The sequence below is a fragment of the Myxocyprinus asiaticus genome, chromosome 45, assembly GCF_019703515.2.
Source record: "Myxocyprinus asiaticus isolate MX2 ecotype Aquarium Trade chromosome 45, UBuf_Myxa_2, whole genome shotgun sequence".
Lineage (NCBI taxonomy): Eukaryota > Metazoa > Chordata > Actinopteri > Cypriniformes > Catostomidae > Myxocyprinus > Myxocyprinus asiaticus.
Genome location: NC_059388.1, coordinates 15,026,706 through 15,047,848, shown reverse-complemented (window position 1 = coordinate 15,047,848; position 21,143 = coordinate 15,026,706). Strand labels below are relative to the sequence as shown.

General features: G+C 35.1%; 1 protein-coding gene across 1 annotated transcript; it reads right to left on the bottom strand.

Annotated features, from left to right (window-relative positions):
* Positions 1 to 2,874: 2,874 nt before the first annotated feature.
* On the bottom strand, positions 2,875 to 19,528 carry cradd (CASP2 and RIPK1 domain containing adaptor with death domain). Its single transcript, XM_051688534.1, is given in 4 exon segments — positions 2,875 to 5,956; positions 19,131 to 19,235; positions 19,238 to 19,291; positions 19,294 to 19,528. Coding segments are annotated over 4 exon segments (570 nt in total). The 5' UTR covers positions 19,421 to 19,528; the 3' UTR covers positions 2,875 to 5,672.
* Positions 19,529 to 21,143: the final 1,615 nt, after the last annotated feature.

Sequence of the window (21,143 nt, the reverse complement as noted above, 5' to 3'; positions counted from 1 at the left end):
TAAATGCTTTGCCTCTGACTACCTTTTATTATACTCCCAACACCCATGCAGTGAGCCCACAGAGGCATTTTTATATGCTGCAGAGATGCTTTCACAGGCAGTGGTGCATTTTTGCACAGCATGTGAATTTTCTGAGCCACTGGACCGCACGCATCATTTTATGGGTTTCAACCGTCCCAGCTGAAGACTGAATTTACAATACCCCGCACATTTCCGAGAAACACCGGAACAGAAAAATACACTATGCTGAATTTCAAACACTTCCCTGGAATTGGGAAGCTCAGAGGACAAAGGGCCTGTATATGTGTGTGTGTTTTGCTTGTGTCAGATTTACATTTAGGTTTAGACAAGAGTCAAAGTCTTTATTCAAAAATATAGCCCAGATGAGAGGAATTTACTTATGTAAAAACATTGTACAGGGTTCCCACTTGTTTTGACCAAAGAATTTCCATGACTTTCCCTGTTGTTTGTGATCACTAAGGATTCTTACAAATCTGTTTATAGAGATCGCACTTACAAAGAGCACTTACTAGCCTATGAAATATCTTAAAGCAGAGTATAAGTAGAAAAATGTATATTCATTATAAAACGTTCCATGACTTTTCCGTTTTTTTTGTAACTACTAATGATTTTTAACAATCGTTATAGATATTGCACCTTCAAATGGAAATTTTGTATATTCACTATAGAATTTCTGGTAACACTTTCCAATAAGGTTCTATTCTTTAACATTAGTTAATCCATTATGTATCATGAACAAAGCATGAACGATCCTATTTTTTACAGCATTTATTAATCTACATGTACATTTTTTCCAAAAAATACAAATGTTTATTGTTTGTTCATGTTAATTCATATTGCATTAACTAATGTTAACAAACTTCACATGTAAAAAATTTACTAGTATATAAAAATTAACATTAACCAAGATTAATAAGTGCTGTACAAGTATTGCTTATTGTTAGTTCATATTAACTAACGTAGTTAATGTAACGTTAACAAATACAACCTTATCATAAAGTGTTACCAAAGATTTATTATTAATTTCCATGCCTTGTCCAAAACTTCCTGATATTTCCCAAGATTTTCCATGACTGTGGGAACTCTGATTGTACTATATGCTACTATATGAAGAACATTCATCAAAACCAATCAGATATCAGTTTAATAGCACAAGAGGGTCTTCTTTCATCCACAGCCATGACATTATCGGTTCACCTCAGGGACAATGGGGCTGTTGATGGCCATTTATCTTTAACTAGGTAAGTCAATTATACATCAAAGTAAACACTTTCATGCTTAAATTCTAGGAAAGCTTTCAAAGTCTCATATCTCGGAAGAAATACCTGGACGACGAAACAGAAAAACAAAAGCATGACACCAACAAACGCACATACACAGTGTGGATAGAGGAAATGATCATGTAATATGCACAACAGAGTGAGTCCCCATTGCATGTTATTATTTTAGAACGATAGCACATACTATTACACACACACACACACACATGCAAAACAGACACTCTGATTAATAATTGTGAGATTAGGAAATGACCTGTGTCATATTACACACACCTGATCGGTAAATATTGATTACACTTTAAGTAAGCACCACTGTATAAAACAGCAAGTGACAGATGAACAGATGCACTGGCTGAGATTACGCTAGAACAACGTTTCACCAAAACATCTGGTAACAAATTGCAATAACAGCATTAACATGTTGACATTATATGCTTTTCTTTCGTTTATGAATGCACATGAACTAGTTCACCTAAAATGAAAATTCTGTCATCATTTACTCACCTTGTGTTGTTCTAAACCTGTATGACTTGTATTTCTTCCGTAAAACTTTCTGAACACAAAAGATGTTAGGCAGAATGACTTAGCCTAAGTCACCATTCACTTTCATTGTATGGAAAAAAAAAAAAAGAGGCAATGAAAGTGGCTGATGACTGAGACTGTCATTCTGCTTAACACCTTTTGTGTTCAGAAAGTCATGAGGTTGAGTAAATGATGACAGATTTTCCATTCATTTTCAGGTGAACTCTCCTTTTAGGCATTATATAGTGTTTAATAATATCTTAATTAAAATTATATATATATATATATATATATATATATATATATATATATATATATATATATATATATATTTTTTTTTTTTTTTTTTTCTTTTTTTACATTTGTCTTGCATATATCTTATTGGAGGCTTAAAAATAACGATTAAATCCAAGCTCTACCTCAAAAAGCATTGACCTCTTCTATTGCATAATGCATCAAAGGAAGAATCAAAAACAAGACTGACATTTTCATTCATAAAAAAACAAAAACACCACCTCCACTTCCATGTGGGCGTTTCAGATCAAACAAAAATGGTATTAGCACGTCGAGAGCACTGGGCAGAGCAGCCCATTTCTGAATGAGAAGTGAAAAGTATGACTCCACTGAGAACATCAAATACAGGCACTTAATACAAAATGTTTTTCATTTGAGTTCGTTCTGAGCAAAAACTGTATTTTTTCGTACCGGTTCAGACGTTCTGCAGCCTCCTTTACAAAAGGTTACCGGTTAGAACAAAATAAAAGAATGGTTAATAACGTTCTTTTTAAAATGCCAGTACTCTGAGCTAAGGGGTGGGCGAAATACCAATTGCAGTGTTGCCAGATCTCTCAAAAGAAACAAGCAACATGGTCTGGAAACCAAGCCCAATATAAGTCATAGCCTCACCAAAATAAGCAAAAATAAGCAATACATTTTTTTACGGAGTGGTGGATTTGTCAGCATAGAAATCATAACAAGCAGTTAATTAACAGTTAAGTATAGTTTTATTTACAGATCTGCTTCTGAGCATCAGATCTGTATTAATGCATTATATCTAACAATAATTCAGACTTGGAAACAACTGAGAAATTTAATTTTTACCTCTAATAATGTTTTCCTTGTATCTGGATTAACCATGCATGTATTTGTGGTATTTATAAATAGTTGTTAAAAAGGTGTTCATTCACAGAATGCGACATCCTCAACGGGCAATTAGGCAAAGAAATGTGTGATGCAACAGTGTCCTTCAGAATCAAACATGTTTCATTTTTTCAGGCAACATGAAGTGGTGTAGCTCCAAAAATATACTGTGATAAACCCTTTTGCCTTTAGTTTCATGAAAAATTCATCTGAACTGAAATCTGAATCTGAAATGTGTAAATCTGAAAAATAGACCATGTAATGTACAGTAGTCAGGTTGATTCAGTCATATTAAATAATATTTTTTTACTTGAAAATTTTAATTTAGATTTTTTAGGCTACCTGATTTTACAGTGTGGTACAGTACTATTTGCATCAAAACAAGCTTTAAGAGTGTACAGTGGATTCAGAAAGTATTCAGAACCCTTATTTTTTTCAGCCTTATGCTAAAATGCTTAAAAAAAATTCACATCAATCTACTCTCCATACCCCATAAAGACAAAGCAATTTCTGATAACTTTGCACATTTTTTAAAAAGAAAAAACTGATATATCACATTGAAATAAGTATTCAGACCCTTTGCTATGACACTTGAAATTTAGCTCAGGTGCATCCCATTTCTCTGGATCATCTTTGAGATGTTTCTACACTTTGATTGGAGCCATGTGTGGCAAATTCAATTGATTGGACATGATTTATAAAGGACATGATTTATAAAGGCACACACATGTCTATATAAGGTCTCACAGCTGAAAATTTATATCAGAGCAAAAACCAAGCCATGAGGTCAAAGGAACTGCCTGCAGAGCTCAGAGACAGGATTGTGTCGAGGCACAGATCTGGGAAAGGCTACAAAAAAACTTAGGCTGCATTGAGGGTTCCCAAGAGCACAGTGGCCTCCATAATTCATAAATGGAAGAAGTTTGGAACAACCAGGACTCTTCCTAGATCTGGCTGCCTGGCCAAACTGAGCAATCGGGGGAGAAGGACAATGACCCTAAGCACACGGCCAAGACAACGCAAGAGTGGTTTAGGGACAACTCTGTGAATGTGCTTGAGTGGCCCAGCCAGAGCCGGGACTTGAACCCAATTGAACAACTCTGGAGAGACCTGAAAATGGCTGTCCACTGACGGTCCCCATCCAACCTGACAGAGCTTGAGAGGATCTGCAGAGAAGAATGGCAGAAAATCCCCAAAGCCAGGTGTGCAAAGCTTGCAAGACTTGAGGCTGTAATCGCTGCCAAAGGTGCTTCAACTAAGTACTGAGTTAAGGGTCTGAATAATTATGTCAGTGTGATATTTCAGTTTTTTCTTTTTAATACATTTGTAAAGTTATCACATATCTGGTTTTTGCTTTGTCATTATGGGGTATGGAGAGTAGATTGATGTGAAAAAAAAAATATATATATAATTTAAAGCATTTTAACATAAGGCTGCAACATAACAAAATGTTCTGTATGAGTTCTTTTTTATTTAGCACAACACAAAAACAGGGAATGAGTTTATCTATCTGAATTTTGAACGATCATGTTTTGATTTCATTTGTAATACTTAGGGCTGTCAATTTAACACGATCATTTGGTGAAAATAATTATATACAAATAATGTGTTAAACAAATTAACGCAATTAATCATGTTCCTGGACCATAATATGGAAATTCCTACCATCGGAGAAATTCAAGCTTGAAGTACCACCTGTTTTTAGCAGGGGGCAGTAAATGAAACTCCAGCTGTATAGGCAACACACTACTGTACAAAGAACAAACCAAACTCAGGCTTGTTTGACACATGCGACAGCACAAGATGAGAACTTGTTTTTCTATTCAAACACAACTGGACAGAGCACAATTCCGAAAGCAGGGATTTCGAGACATGTTTCCCTAAGTTTCAAACTATGTTTAGCTTGACATAGAAACCTAAAAACACTGTTTATGGTGCAACACAACCAAAGTGAGACACTCCAAAAGCGTTTGTTTGACGCATGTGTACATTGACGCGTCCTTAGAAAAGCCCTTGTAATAAATCTATCTCGGACAGATTGACGATTTCAGTTGCAAAATGGATTGCTGTGAACTGATTGGCTTATGTTCAAAATTATGGTAATAAACAATATATTTACTTCTAAAGCCACTTTTTGTATTGTCTTATCAATTCTTTCCTTGTCTGCCACAATAACGTAATGCATTTTAAAGATCTGAATTATTATATTTGTAATATATTTCATATTTATAATTATTTAAATATAACTATTTATAATTATTTAATAATTATATATTGAGTTATTGTTATTCGAGGGACTTTCTCAGCACATATTTATTGCATGCGATTAAATGCAATTAAATATGCGAATAATTACGATTATATATGCGTTTAATTGCGATTAAAAATAGATTAATCGATTGACAGCCCTAGTAATACAATGTTCATTCAAGTGTAATAAAAAGAAGAAATTTTGGGAGCATAATTAAGAAAACTTTTATTGTAGTTTGAATTTTCAAAGCTAGAACTAAATCAAGGCTAACGATTAATTCCATATGCACTGCTGAGTTATACTAGGTGACAGTGTCCCAATGTTCAATGTATGGCAGTGAGTCACATAAGGATACTCTTCCTTTAATGTCTGTTTGTCAAGTGTTTTCCAAAGCCCAACAGTGGTAGGGTTTGTGGCATCCACAAAAACACGTCTCAAGTGTCCCCTCCACCATGACCTCACGCAAACACCTGTTGAATAACAGATGGTGGGACGTCTGCAGTCTGTAGGCTTTGTAGCAGACGCTGCACAGTGGCGTCTCTTCCGTTCCTCTGCTTCCACATCACCAGGCCAGCAAGTACCATGAGCTGGTGGTCAGCACAACAACGATACAGATCTGCAGAGGACAGGCCCAGGTCCAGCAGGACAGACTTCCACTCAAGGCCGAGATGAGCAGCCAGCTAGTTGAGATGCAGCATGGTCGGAACTGTCGGAAGGATGTGGTCGGGTACACCACACTGAACTGAAAACAGAGAGGAAGACAGAGGCTAAATTATGATGCAGAAATGCAGCAAGTCATATGATATGATCCGTATTAGACAAGCACATCTAACTGTGTACAACATGAAATCATGTAATAATTACAGCACATAACAGAAGACCAAATACTAAAAGGAAACTAGGGTTCGAAAATATTACTGTAACCTGAAATAAAAGTAAAATCTAACTTAAAAAAAACAAACTGAATTTTGTCATGCATATCATTCGACCATTATGCTATCCAGCTGGGTATGCAAATTCCATTTAATAAAAATCTGATTATTTCTTTCTTTCTTTCTTTTCTTTCTTTCTTTTCTTCTTTCTTTTTCCCTTCTTTTTTTCTTCCCATACAATTCCCATACAATTCCCATAATGAACTCCCAACGGATGAAATTTTGCTGTGGCTCATAAGAACTAAAAACAGGTGGTGGCTAAAATTGTTTTGAAGGTCGCTATATAAATATAAAAGGCAACAGCTGTTATGTGTCAAAGAGTTATATGAGATTTATTTTTTCAGAGCTGTTCCATTTTTTAAAACAATCCTCGAACAAAATAATTGATTAGGGGGAAAAAAAAAAAAGAAAAACTACACCAGAAACAGTTTGATTCCATTAACATTTCTAGAACATCTTCTTCCATTAGTGTGGAACATTGTACTAAAATTCTGCACCGCTATTGAATCTATAATGCTACAGCAATAGAAATAATGTTCTAGCACAGGGGTTTTCAAACTTCTTGATGAATTTTATGTATAAACCCGAAGAGAAACATATTCAATTCAATTTAATAATAATAAAAAAAACAATATATAATAAAAATTCTATTTTATATTTATTGTGAAAAGCACTATATACATTTGTAAAAGTATTCACAATAAATTAACACAATAAAAATAGTTTCAAAGCAGCTTTTCAGAGAATAGTGAATTACAACACGTATTTCTTACAAATATTAAATGATTTGTCACTGTACTGAAGCCAAAAGAAATTATTTAAATATTATCTGTAAGATATTTATTTCTTATTCAGTTGACAGTGCATCTTTCTTCTTTTGAAGTATTGTTGATGTATAAACCTGAAAAGAAACATTTTCAATTCAATTTAATTAAAAAAATAATACAATAAAATATATATTTTTTATTTGAAATATTTATATTTATTGTGAAAAGCACTATATAAATTTGCAAAAGTATTCAATAACACAATGAATATTGTTTCAAAGCAGCTTTTCAGAGAATAGTGAATTACAATGTTTACTTCTTATAAATAAGATTTGTTTTTATTTTTTATAATAAATGAAATTATATGCAATTTATTTTTATTTCTTACTATGACTGTCAATACAATAAAATAATCATAATTAATCAATGGTAATGGTAATAATGTCAAATAATATTGTCAACATTTTTACACTTTTTTTTCTTCTCTGAAAATTTTTGTGGACCCCCTAGCACCTGCTTACAGCCCCCTGGGGATCCCCGGACCCCCTGTTTGAAAACCCTTTTAAGTGCAAACCACAGCTGCAGTATGAATTTAATGTGACGAGGGAGAAAGACTTGGCTCTGTGAAAAAATACCAATATATCAAATATCCTATTATACATCAAATACACATCTAAACAAAGACATAACAAAACATATATTTATCTATATTAAATTTACTAAGACAATCATTACTGTTAAGTGGAACTGGAATTAGAACCAGAATTGTTCAATTCCTTATTATGATTCCCATCCCGAAGGAAAATAAACAATACAACCTCAAGGCCAAAGAAATGGTTTAAAAGCGACTCAGTATGGTCACGCATGTTTATTCAAATATGCTTTCCAGTGTTAATGCACTCAGGTTGGAACTGAAAGGCATTGCATGTGTAATTCTGACCTCAGTAACCTTCGGGACAGGGGGTTGTGGGGGTAGGGAGAGAGAAAAGATCCTCTCTTATATGATATGAACATATCAATTTGAATAACTCCCACTGTAGCTGCACTATGACCCTGAGTGTAACAGCTCATACTGCTATATAAAATCTGATATTGATATGATAATCTTCACTATGAAGATATCTATGTGAAGCATCAGTAAGCCAATATTGATACACTGACGGCATGACCTGTATTTAAATACAGCACCATGAAAGCCATAGAGAGATTGAAAACTCAAGAAGAATTTAAACGAGAGTTATTGTAAAAGAAGAACTACAGGCCACTGTGCAATAAAGACATGTCATTGTTTTTGTCTGAAGAAAAATAGAGATGTGTTTTATTTGAGCAGTGGGACAAAGGTCAGTTTGAGAGTTTGTTTTGAGTGTTCCCAAATTCTTCACAAAATCAAGGACGTCCATTGATTTCTGTGGTAAAGTGACAGAAGTGGCCACACTACATCATGAGAATAACAACTCTTTATCTGTAGGTCAGGACATCCATGTGCATGTAGCCTATGAGTGGAATCTAACACTCCTTTATTGGGAATTTAAATGTATCGTTCACCCAAAATGAAATTCTGTCATTATTTACTCTCTCGTGTTGTTCAAAAGCTGGATCCTGTTATATTGTATCTCTACAGCACTTTTCCAAACAGTGACAGCACCATAAAATAAGTCCATACAACTAATGTGCTATATTCCAAGACTTCTAAAGTCATACAATATCCTGATATAAATTTAAGTCATTATTCACTTATAATTATTATGTATGGACAAGAGCTTTGTAAAGACTCTTCAAAAAGTCTCCTATAACAGTTTGGAATGACATGTGGTGGATTAAGTATTGACAGAATTTTTATTATTGTGTGAATTATTCCCTTAAGCATCCTCTTTACTAAATAAACATCTCATTTTTGTTGGCATCTGAGAATAATCCAAGGATCCTTAAACACTTAATATAACATAAGTGCCTTTTTCTGCTGTGAGTGGAGGTGACTATTCATTTCTGTTTAAACAGGCCATGACATGAAGACGTCCTACTTCTGTCTGTGTTGTTCTTGCTTTTCTCTGCAGTTCTTTTAACATGACACGGCATCTAAAAACACTGCGCTACTGTGCAAGATGCTAAAAACAACAACAACAAAAAATAGCGAGACATGGCACGGCCGTCAAAGACATCAGTCTAGTGCATATAGCAATTAAGAAACAGACTGATGCAAAAAAAACTTTCGCCATGAACAGCACCTTAAAGGGAGGAGGAAGAATCGGGACAAGTCTTCATCACTGTTACAAACACTGTAATATCTAAGCACAGTAATTCTCTGCCATAGATTTGGACATTTTGTGGTAGTTTATCACAGCTCTGTGGCTAATAGATCTTAGAGAACAAAGGAGATTAGTGTGTTAAGGTGCCCCAACCATCAGCAATAAACACCACAACACTGATTTAGCAAACAGGGGTTGAGTTGGAAAAGATCCAGCAGAGTCATAGCATGTCTGTGGCAATACTTTATCTGCTTAACATGGGGTTGAAGGTACACAGAGAAAAAAGAAAAGGAGGGGAAAATGAGAACGCTAGACATAAAGACTGTAAATAAATTGGAAGTGAACTTGAAAATCTGAACTTTAAAAATTCACTCCATAGCTCATTCAGTCATTAAAATAACAAAACTAACTCCTAAAAGAAATAAACAAAATGTTATGTCACCATGGCTATTTATTAATGTATGACAACATCACAAGTAAAGTTAATTAAGACAACACAAGTCAAGTTTATTCAAAAAAGAGCAAAGACAACAGTAAAGTACAAAGGAGTGTTTATGGAACTGTCTTGTTCAAATTGAATCAATCAAGGAAAGAAAAAAGAAAGAGAAAAAAGAGAAAAAAGGAAGAAAAAAGAAAGAAGAAAAAGAAAGAAAGAAAAGAAAGAAAAAAGGAAGAAAAAGAAAGAAGAAAATGAAAGAAAGAAAGAAGGAAAAAAGAAAGAAAGAAAAGAAAGAAGGAAAAAAAGAAAGAAAATAATGGAAGAAAAAAGAAGGGGAAAAGAAAGAAGAAAAGAAAGAAAAAAGAAAGTAGAGGAAAATAAAGAAAGAAGGGAAAAAGAAAGAAGAAAAAAGAAAGAAAGAAAGAAAAGAAGGGAAGAAAGAAAGGAGGGGAAAAGAAAGAAAGAAAAAAGAAAGGAGGGAGGGAAAAATAAAGAAAAAAGTAAAAGAAAGAAAGAAAGAAAGAAAGAAAGAAGGTAGGGAAAAAGAAAGAAAAAAGTAAAAGAAAGAAAAAAGAAAGGAGGGGAAAAGAAAGAATGGAAAAAGAAAGAAAGAAAGACAGGAAAAAGAAAGAAAGAAAGAAAGAAAGAAAGGAGGGAGGAAAAAAGAAAGAAAAAAGAAAGGAGGGGAAAAGAAAGAATGGAAAAAGAAAGAAAGAAAGAAAGACAGGAAAAAGAAAGAAAGAAAGAAAGAAAGGAGGGAGGAAAAAGAAAGAAAAAGTAAAAGAAAGAAAAAAGAAAGAAAGAAAGAAAGGAGGGAGGAAAAAAGAAAGAAAAAAGAAAGAAAGAAAGAAAGGAGGGAGGAAAAAAGAAAGAAAAAAGTAAAAGAAAGAAAAAAGAAAGGAAGAAAGAAAGAAAGAAAGGAGGGAGGAAAGAAAGAAAGAAAGAAAGAAAGAAAGAAAGGAGGGAGGGAAAAAGAAAGAAAAAAGGAAGGAGGGAGGGAAAAAGAAAGAAAATGTAAAAGAAAGAAAGAAAGAAAGAAAAAAGGAAGGAGGGAGGGAAAAGAAAGAAAAAAGTAAAAGAAAGAAAAAAGAAAGAAAGAAAGAAAAAAGGAAGGAGGGAGGGAAAAGAAAGAAAAAAGTAAAAGAAAGAAAAAAGAAAGAAAGAAAGAAAAAAGGAAGGGGGGAGGGAAAAAGAAAGAAAGAAAGAAAGAAAGAAAGAAAGAAAAAAGGAAGGAGGGAGGGAAAAAGAAAGAAAAAAGAAAGAAAGAAAGAAAGAAAAAAGAAAGGAGGGAGGGAAAAGAAAGAAAAAAGTAAAAGAAAGAAAAAAGAAAGAAAGAAAGAAAAAAGGAAGGAGGGAGGGAAAAAGAAAGAAAAAGTAAAAGAAAGAAAGAAAAAAGGAAGGAGGGAGGGCAATAGAAAGAAAAAGTTAAAAGAAAGAAAAAAGAAAGAAAGAAAGAAAGAAAGAAAGAAAGAAAGAAGGAAGGAGGGAGGGAGGGAAAAAGAAAGAAAAAGTAAAAGAAAGAAAGAAAGAAAGAAAGAAAGAAAGAAAGAAAGAAAAAAGGAATGGGGAGGGAAAAAGAAAGAAAAAGTAAAAGAAAGAAAGAAAAAAGAAAGAAAGAAAGAACGAAAGAAAAAAGGTAGGTGGGGAAAAAGAAAACAGAAAGAAGGAAAGAAAGAAAGAATGAACAAAAGAAAGAACAAACGAATGAAAGAAAAGGGGTGCTTTGCAAAGAACATTCCCTACGTTTTGGCGAAATGCTTTACTTTTCTGAGAATTGTTTCTTTTTTTATAGGATTGAGCATTCCAGCCTTGTGGACACTTAACTCTGTGCTGCTGGATGGAACAGAATGCACACTTTAAAGAACGTAAAGAATGCAGATCCCTTGATCTGAGGGGACAGTACCTTGAAGAGACAATATGGAGAAATGTGTAGCTCGAACAATGATGTACAATATATTCATCATGCTTTTGTTTTGTTTTTAAATGTGCGTGTAAAACCTTTGTGCTCAGCAGCTACAAGTGTTTACAAAATTAATTAAACATCCTTGAGAGAGAATGCAGTAAATTTGAAGATTTATGAATGTTTAAAAAAGGTAATAAAAACACAAAGTATATATATCCGTGAGTGGATGTGAAAGTGTCCTCATTTGAATTTCCTAAAAGAGGCCTGTCTCTCTAGGAAAAGCAAATTCATTCATTTTGGGGAGGGTGAGAGTGAACCGCCAACACATGGCATCTAGCGAACAGCAAGCTGTGCCGTATCTCTGGAAAATTCCACAAAATCTTACAATAAACCCTGCTTAAACGAGCATGATGTCACTGAACAAAGCTTGTTTATCTTAGTTGAAATATTATTAGACACATACTGGAGTATCAACGATCAGGTATCCATCCATGAAATATATAATCATCAACATCCTAACTTAAACCTGCAGGATATGAAGATTGCAGGTTGTACACAACACAGTACCAAAATTGTTTATCATACAAAAGTAAACAAACATGTCCTTGAAATGTTTTCAAAAACACTCAAATGTTTTGATGGTTTCATTCTTTCTACACCACAAAAAGCACATTGTGTTCGCTGCACACCATGTTTATCCCCGTTGCAAGTGAATCCGTATTTTATCAGTCGTTTGTTCTTTACCCTTGCATAATTTTGTTCATATTTTAAGGGATGTCATACAAACTGTCCATGTTGCCATCGTTCTAATTTGGCTAGCTTCAACCAGTTGACAGATGAGTTTGTGCCAAAATACCCTAGAGTTTGATTGGATGCACAGCTTTTGACATCAACAACAAAAGATGTTGAGTCACATGGAAATGGGTCCTTTTTGAAGCTTTAAAAAATTTAAAGTAACTGTATTGAAAGATGACTGTGATATACATTACAAAATCTAATTTTGTGTTCCACGGAAGAAAGAGAGTCAAGCAGGGATGAAATGACATGAGGGTAAGAAAATGATGACAAAGTTAAAAGCGCCATCTGTTTGTGATGAAATACATTTCTTCAGATAATCAAAAGGAAATGACAAATCTGATTTTGTGCACTGTAACACCACTGTTTGATTTGGTTCCAGTTTTATCAGGCTTTACATTTTTCATTCTTCAATTTACAACCACAAAGTCTGCTGCCCAAGGAGAAAATTCCAGTCGGATAACTGAATGTGCTATACAGCAAGCTGAAAATAGTGCACCGCTTTAAAATGAACATTTCTGGTCAAAATATGCAGAAGACATGAATGCATGTGTGTGTGTTTACACTCAAAGAAAAAAAAATGGATGGCATAAACACTTAGATTAAATTAAAATGGCCCACATAAAATTCCCTGAAAAAATATCTATCCTTTTCAAGGGATACTAATCATTGACCAAGATAACTACTAGACTACATGTTGATATTAAACAATTTAATTATTTAGAAACATTACGTTTGTTGTTGTTCAGATTAGGGATGGCACCGATCCGATACCCGGATCAGTATCGGGTCCGATACTGAAATTTTACCCAGATCAGGTATCCGTCCTACGAGCCCGATCCAGATCCGATACCGCATGTTGGTCATTGACGTTACTGTCAAGCTCAAATAATGACATAAATAACCTTCAAATCACCATTAAAGTAGTCCATATAACTCGTGCATTTTTTTCAGGCTCTTACAGTCATCTAAATGCTTTGTGAATTGCAAAAGGCTGTGTTTAATAATAAATATACAGTCAGCATGCACAGCTAAGTAGTCTCTGGCACCACGCTTTACTGAACGAGCGCCGCTCTGCCGACACACACACATAAACACATGCAGAGGCTCGTGAGAGATCTGAAACCATTTACATGTCCAGATATAAGTTAAAATGTGTACAGAGAACTGTATTCTTTTCTACTGAAGACTTTCACTGGAATTACTGTTATTTTCGCAGACTAGTTAACAATAAAGTTTTGCACATGCTCTTATGTAACTGTTTTTGTTTTCCTATTTTATAATGAAATAATGGATTGTTAGAGGTTTTTGTTTCTTTACACAAGAAGTACTCCCAATCAGTTCCACACAGTGAATTATAGATGTTCTAAACTCATTAATAAAAAAACAACACTGGTATCGGATCGGGATCGGCTGATACTGATAGTTCAGGTATCGGAATCGGATCAGAAGAGAAAAAATGGGATCGTTCCATCCCTAGTTCAGATAATCAGTTGAAGTCATTAATAAAGCATCACTCCATTTAAAGCAATATTTTGGGTTTTATACAAGTTAAGCTCAATCGACTGCATTTGTGGCATAATGTGGATTACCACAAAAATGTATATCCCACCCTTTCTTAAAAAGAAGGACAAATCTGGTTTACAGTGAGCCACTTTCAGTGGAAATGAATGGGGCCAATTCATAAACGTTTCAAAAGTATAGCCACAAGACGTAAAAAATATGCGTGTTAACATGATTTTGTGTTATAAAATCACTTAATAACCTTATCTGTGTAAAGTTATAGCCAATTTTACAACTTTGTTGCCATGACAACATAACCTCGCAAACCCTGTAATCTTGTTAATGACGGTTTAAACAACTTTACAACTCAAATAATACTCAAGTTTTAACAGAATTAATTTAAGTGCTTTTATAAAATTATAAGCTTCACATTTCTGCCTTTAAACCCTCCAAACATTGGCCCCATTCACTTCTATTGTAAGTGCCTCACTGTAACAGCAATTTTTGCTTCTTTTTTTCAAGAAAAGGAGGGACGAGTCAAACTTATTTTTGTGGTAAACATTATTCCACAAATGTGTACTGAACCTGAAATATTGCTTTAATTGAAAGCAGAGGCAAGAAGGATAGGCACAAAATCTCCCAGGTAGAAAACCCCTGAAATCACACATTTACATTTTCTTGTCACTCCCAGTACTTTGCAGCGTGTCCAGTATGTGACCTAACTGATGCAGAGCATCCAGGAGTTAGTCGAAGTGCACACGGCCAGCTGGAATGGCGTAACACTACAGCCAGGGCCTGCTCCGAGCTTCCACATTCTGACAGGAAGACTCTCCTCAAGCCAATGTTCCTGGAAATCAGACTTGTACTAGAGGTGGGTGGGGAGAACGGAGGAGAATGAATGTGATGTTCCAACAAAAACAAATGAACAGCACTCTGCTGGCTTCTTTCAAAAGAAAGTTATTAAAAGCGTTTTCCTTTGGGAAGAGGTGGAGAGGGGGCAAGTTGCGCTGACGTGAGGAGAGAAGTCGGCGTTTGCATTATTGCTTAACCAGCTATTTGTCTGCAGAAGCTTAAGGAAGATACAAACCCCCTCTTTTTCATTGTTGTACTTTTTTGTGCCACTCTGTGGACATTTCACCAGGAAACTGGAGCTCACACGTGCCCATTTGGTCAAATACACTTCCAGCATCGGCCACTGGGGGCAGTGATTCTAATTTTGGTAAGCACAGACCGATTTCAGGAACAGAATTTTTGACCTACTGTTGCCGAATTCAAGAAGTCTGCTTAGAGCAATACAGTGACACTAAACCCACACTAAACTTATCATTAGATAGACCTGATACAATATTATGAACAACAGAGGAATTCACTATGTGGGCATTTTGTCCACATGTTTTAAATATTTGAGCCATTCAAGCCTTGGTTAATTTCTGACCATATTACATACAGCTGTATGTTGACAGATGAAATAGTGTTCTGGATATCTGTTCCAGTTCTTAAGCTCTTTTTATAGTCTTTGTGTGACATGGGCTCACACAATCCCCCCCCAATATTTTGAAAAATATTGTGATTTGAACTGCGATATGATTATCAACATTTTAAAAACAACTTAGTAAGTACATGTGGCATTGCTTTGCTGTCCGGTTAAACCCTTAAGCCTTTATTTTGACGGAAGCTTTTATTTTGACGTCTCTGAGTTGACAATTTTATGGGCTACAACAGCAGAAGACCACGTCTGGCACTTTATTAGGATCATAATTTTCTTAATAAAGTGCTCAGTGAGTGTATACATATGTTGTAAACAGCTTAAAATTCAGAACCCATGGCTTCAGGTATGTCCATTCTCAGAACAGAACTTTAGGAAAAATTTGCATAGTTTTCCTTAAAGCCAGCACCTCGTAAATAAACATGCAAATAAACATGACCTGCAGGTGTGCAACAATGGACAAATAAGAAAATCCTGTACCCACTTGACTGATCTTGAGTCACTGAAGTAGGTAACAAGATCAGCACAAATGGGCTTGTTAAAACCAGAACAATTGTCTTCATTAATGTGCACGTGACACTGCAGATTCAAGGCCTGTCACAATGACGGAGAATAAAAGCAAGTTGGAAAAACAAGTTACCATGCCAGCCGAATGACATCATTTGCTGTCGAGATTCAAATTCATAGGGACATATATATTAATGATTTGAGCAGCATACAAAAATAAAACTGGGAATGGAAGAACAAAGCAGCATGATCTTTTGTGTCTCTAAAAGAACCAAAACAAACCTATTAGGCTAAGGAGAGCTTTAAATGAAAGCAAGTGCTTAAAGGGGTAGTTCACCCAAAAATGAAAATTCTGTCATCACTTACTAACCCTCATATTGTCCAAAACATGTATGGCTTCCTATCTTCTATGGAACAAAAAAGAAAACATTAATGTTAGAGGCTGTCAGCCTTAATCACCTTACTTTCATTGTATGGAAAAAAAGATGCATTGAATATTGAATGGTGACTGAGGTTGACATTCTGCTTAACACCTCATTTTGTGTTCCACAGAAGTTTGGAATGGGTTTGGAACAGCATAAAGGTAAGTAAAATTTTCATTTTTGGGTGAGCTATACCTTTAAGTGTGAAGAATGTTTGCTCAGAGTAGGGCTTGTCCTCGATTTCCTAGAAATTCACAAGCACACTTCTTTTTTCCATTTCTTTTATGCATTCTCTCTCTCTCTCCCTAACCCCACCCATCCCCCCAATTTATTACTATCTGAACCACAGTAAGTCAATAAAATCTTCAGCTCAGTAACTGGAGACTGGAGGGAGAGCAGCCAACAAACGGCTTTGATTAAATTTTTCCTAGAAAGGAGGATGCTCGGCGGAGTGCTGGGCCTCAGCACTATTGGCAGGAATTAATGCAGCTTTCACGGAAAACCAGGGCAGCGGAATAGCAGCGGAAATATCGGCCATGGAAATATATATTCTATGTGTGCAGAACTCTTATGTTTTCTTCTGGCAAAGGCAGCATCTAAACATCTGTATGGCTGAAACTATACTGCTGTGCATGTAAATAATGAATTCACAGACACTATATTCAAACACATTGGTTTTCAAGTCCAAACTGAGTTTATATTTTCTACGGTTTAAGTGCACTTGTTTTAAGTTCTCTCCAAGAATTACTAGAACTGGTAACAGAGGGCTTAGTGTAGAGGATTAGAAGAAAGTGCAATTAAACCACTTGTTATTTAACCCTCTAGTCACACATTGGCATGGCAGATATAATGGCTTGACCTCCAGGAATTATATTCATGCTTTCATAACTGTGCAACATGTGAATTAAAAATGTAATTGTTCCATTAGTAGACAGTAAGTGAAATCAGGTGAAACAAGGAGGGAGTGTGAGGGAACAGGGACAGAATCTAAAAAAAATATTGATATTAGTGCCTTAAAAAAGGGCTTATAATAGTGTTATAAAACCCATCCCTGTTTTAGCTAACTTAAAGGGATAGTTCACCCAAAAATTTAAATTCTCTCATCATTTACTCACCTTCATGTTATCCCAGATGTGTATGACTTGCTTTCTTCTGCTGAACACAAACAAAGATTTTTAGAAGAATATTTCAGCCCTGTAGGTCCATACAATACGAGTGAATGGTGACCAGAACTTTGAAGGTCCAAAAAGCACATAAAGACAGCATAAAGGTAATCCATATGACTCCAGTGTTTAAATCCATGTGTTCAGAAGGTATATGATAGGTGTGTGTAAGAAATACATCAATATTTAAGTCCTTTTCTTTTACTATAAATTCTCCTCCCTGCCCAGTAAGTGGTTATATGCATAAAGAATGTGAATCGCCAAAAAACAAAAGAAGAAGAATGTGAAAGTAAAAGTGGAGATTTATAATAAAAAAGGACTTAAATATTGATCTGTTTCTCACCCACCTATCATACCACTCCTGAAAATATGGATTTAACCACTGGAGTCATATGGATTACTTTTATGCTGCCTTTATGTGATTTTTGGACCTTTAAAGTTTTGGTCACCATTCACTTGCATTGTATGCACCTACAGAGCTGAAATATTCTTCTAAAAATCTTTGTTTGTGTTCTGAAGAAGAAAGAAAGTCATACACTGAAAAAAAAATATTTTGTGGTGAAGTAAATATAGAAGAGAATATTAAGTACTTTCTACATTGAATAAGTTAATTTAAGCGAGTACATGAAAATATAAAGTAAATTCTACATTCAAACATGTAAAAATAAATGCTCTAGCTTATAAGTAAATATTATTTATGATTGATACCTTTGTAAAGTCATCATGTATTAATCCTAAAGTAGAAAACCTTTTCATATTTATTTGCTAATTTGATAAAATTGTACTGGTAAATATAAGTAAATTTCCCGTAACTTTTCAAAGCTGGAGTTTCTAGCATGCACCAGGATTATACTTAATGAGCTTGCATGGTTTCACTGTTTGCAAGTTTATTTACACTGTTTTTATTGTTGATTTTGCTGTTACCTTTGGTAATTTCTTGTTTTGTGAAGTCTGAAGTTCATTTTCTACTCAAAATTACCTGTTCATGATCAAAAACATTATCTGCTGATTGCCACCATCATGGTGTTTTGTGCACCAAGTGTTGAGGTCTGTGTGCACAGCAGTACATCTTTATTCAGATGCCAGTAATGCAGGGTGATGTTGTCTCTTAAACTACATAGCATGCATTAAGCTTTCCTGCGGGTGGCTTCTGTATGTCATGTGGTACATGATTAACCATGTTTATAAGGAAAATAATTGTAAGTAAAATTAGCTGTATTTACTAACATGTTTAAGTTACATTGACTCATGCACTTTAATCAATATTATGTCATGAAGATAAACAGATTTTACTTAATTTTATACCATTATGATTTACTTAGAAAAACTGTGTGCAAAAACTTGCGAAATAAAAGTTAAGTAAATCTTCCTAGTCATTTTTTCAGTGTACACATTTGGGATGACATGAGAGTAAATGATAAGGGAATTTAAATTTTTGGGTGAACTATCCCTTTAATAACTTCATCATTAGTCTTATTAGATAAATACTATTAAATTAAATATGAGCAGGGTAAAATTATATTATATTATGACATTATTATATCACCTCTGTTTTCATAAAATATATTGATTATAACAGTATTCTTTCAATAACAGTATACTGAGCATCACTAGAGGGAAAAGCAGACAGAAATAAAATTAAAATAATTGTAAAAAAAATATATAGAAACGTCTCCAAAGAGAAGAACAAGTCTGTCTGCACGCACGCGCGCGCGCGCACGCACACACACACTCACAGAAAAGATGGACTCACTTGTGAAGGACGGAGGAGACTCGTTGTCTTCTGCACACAGTGGCTGTAGTAAAGTGTCTTTGATCCAGGGAAACTCTTTCTTTAATGATTGTATAAAGTGATGTTACTCGTGGGCAGAATATCCAGCAGCTTCAACACTTTCTTTCTGTTAGATGACTGTCAGTCTCCCCTAAATTACTCTCTGTTAAGATCTCCAGACATAAATATTGAATGATCATGTCGTTCACTAAAAGCTCGTCGGCCAACTGTCGCCGCTGAGATCGGAGCAGTTTTTTGTGCTTCGGGTCCATATTTGAACCCGATGACCGAGTGAAATGTGCTGAAATCTATTGAGCGTTGACCAAAACAACAGACAGGCCAATGAAGCTCCTACAACAACCTGGAAAACATGAGCGAATTCATCGTTCGCTTATCAATAATGGTTGCTAAATGCACATAAAGTAGTTTATATATAATTATGTATTACAGAAATATGTCGCATGTCACGTGTATTTCTTCCGGCTGGAAACGAAAGGCAGGAGGAACGAATTCTTTGCATTATTGTCGTTCCCTCAGTTATCGGCCACTGTTCAGGCGACATACAAATACAATAGATATACGCAGTTTCATTATTGTTTGTGAATTACACCCTGCTTAAATTATAAATTGCTTGTAGTCTAGCTCTGTCAACTTGTCAAGGTGTTTTTCATACTGGGCACGTTTGCTACGGTCTGGCCGGGAGTCAGATTTAACACAACAACATGGCGCCTGCCGTAATTCAGCAGATGTGCATTGCGAGTAATACACGCGTACTCAGGCACGTATCTAAAAGGCACATCACCTCTTCTGTGTCCCACAACGTTCCCCTGCCACTCATACTGCACGTGTGTGTGTTTGTGTTTGTGCAACTGATGATGTCATCATACTTAAATCTGCAAAAACGCTTGCGCAAGTTATTTTTCTTCCTGAACAAGTGCGGACCCGAGTACAGGTTGCTTTCTCACTCATGCCAACAGTGCCACAGTTCTATAGAGCAGTGGTTGTCAACCTTTTTGTCCCCATTTTTAGTGTGGATGAGAGGCTTAAATGTAGCAAAATCAATGCGTTTCCAAATAAAACCTTTTTATGAATAGAATCTTGGTGTATAAAAATATTAAAGTCAGTCATTGCGATAGTTTTGTGATTCTAGAAGCTTCAAGAACTGTATATTATTTAATAAAAACAACAGGGAATTGAATCAAAGAAATGTACATGTTGTACATCTTGATTTCTAGCAGTTTTTAACATTTTAGTGACATCAAGTTAAATCATTATTATATAACTTATTTTAAGTCATCTTGCGGCCACGTAGGAAGTTTGCTGAGGCCCCAAGTGGGCCCCTTGGTTCTGAACCACTCCTATAGAGTACAACAGTCTGATTCTGGAAGTAAAAATCCCATTAATTTCTGGCATAGACAAATTGATTTTCAACGCTTTAAAGACAGTTGTTCAGCGATGGTATATGCTTCCATTGAAACCATCTGTCTGCATTATTTCTACCTCATTGTTTCAAAATCATCTTTAATAGTGGAATTCCTGTTGGACAACTACATTACCCATGGTCCAGCAGAGAAAGCTTCACCAATCAGAGAACCTTGGCCAACAAAGCCTGTGAAATAAGCCCGGAAGCGAGTGCCTACTCCCACGTCGCACTCTGAATGATGCAAATGAGTCTCCCTGCACTCTCAAACTACTTATATATTTGTGTATATCAGAATATTTCACAATAAATGTAAAGTATATTGTTTCTATAATTATAATAAACAACCTAAAATCAATAGTTTTATATATTTCCATAGTTTTATTTTCGATTACGTAATTCGCAACGCTTCATGGGATTGTAGTCCGTGACCTCATGAAAGACAGTAAGTACACAGTCTGTACCTTTGTCTTACAACAAAGTCTGTAATGTTGCGATTCACCTTGGAGCTAGTTGGTTTGGTTCATTCTTTACAACTCTTTAATAGAGGATTTTATAAAAAGTCTATGGAAGAA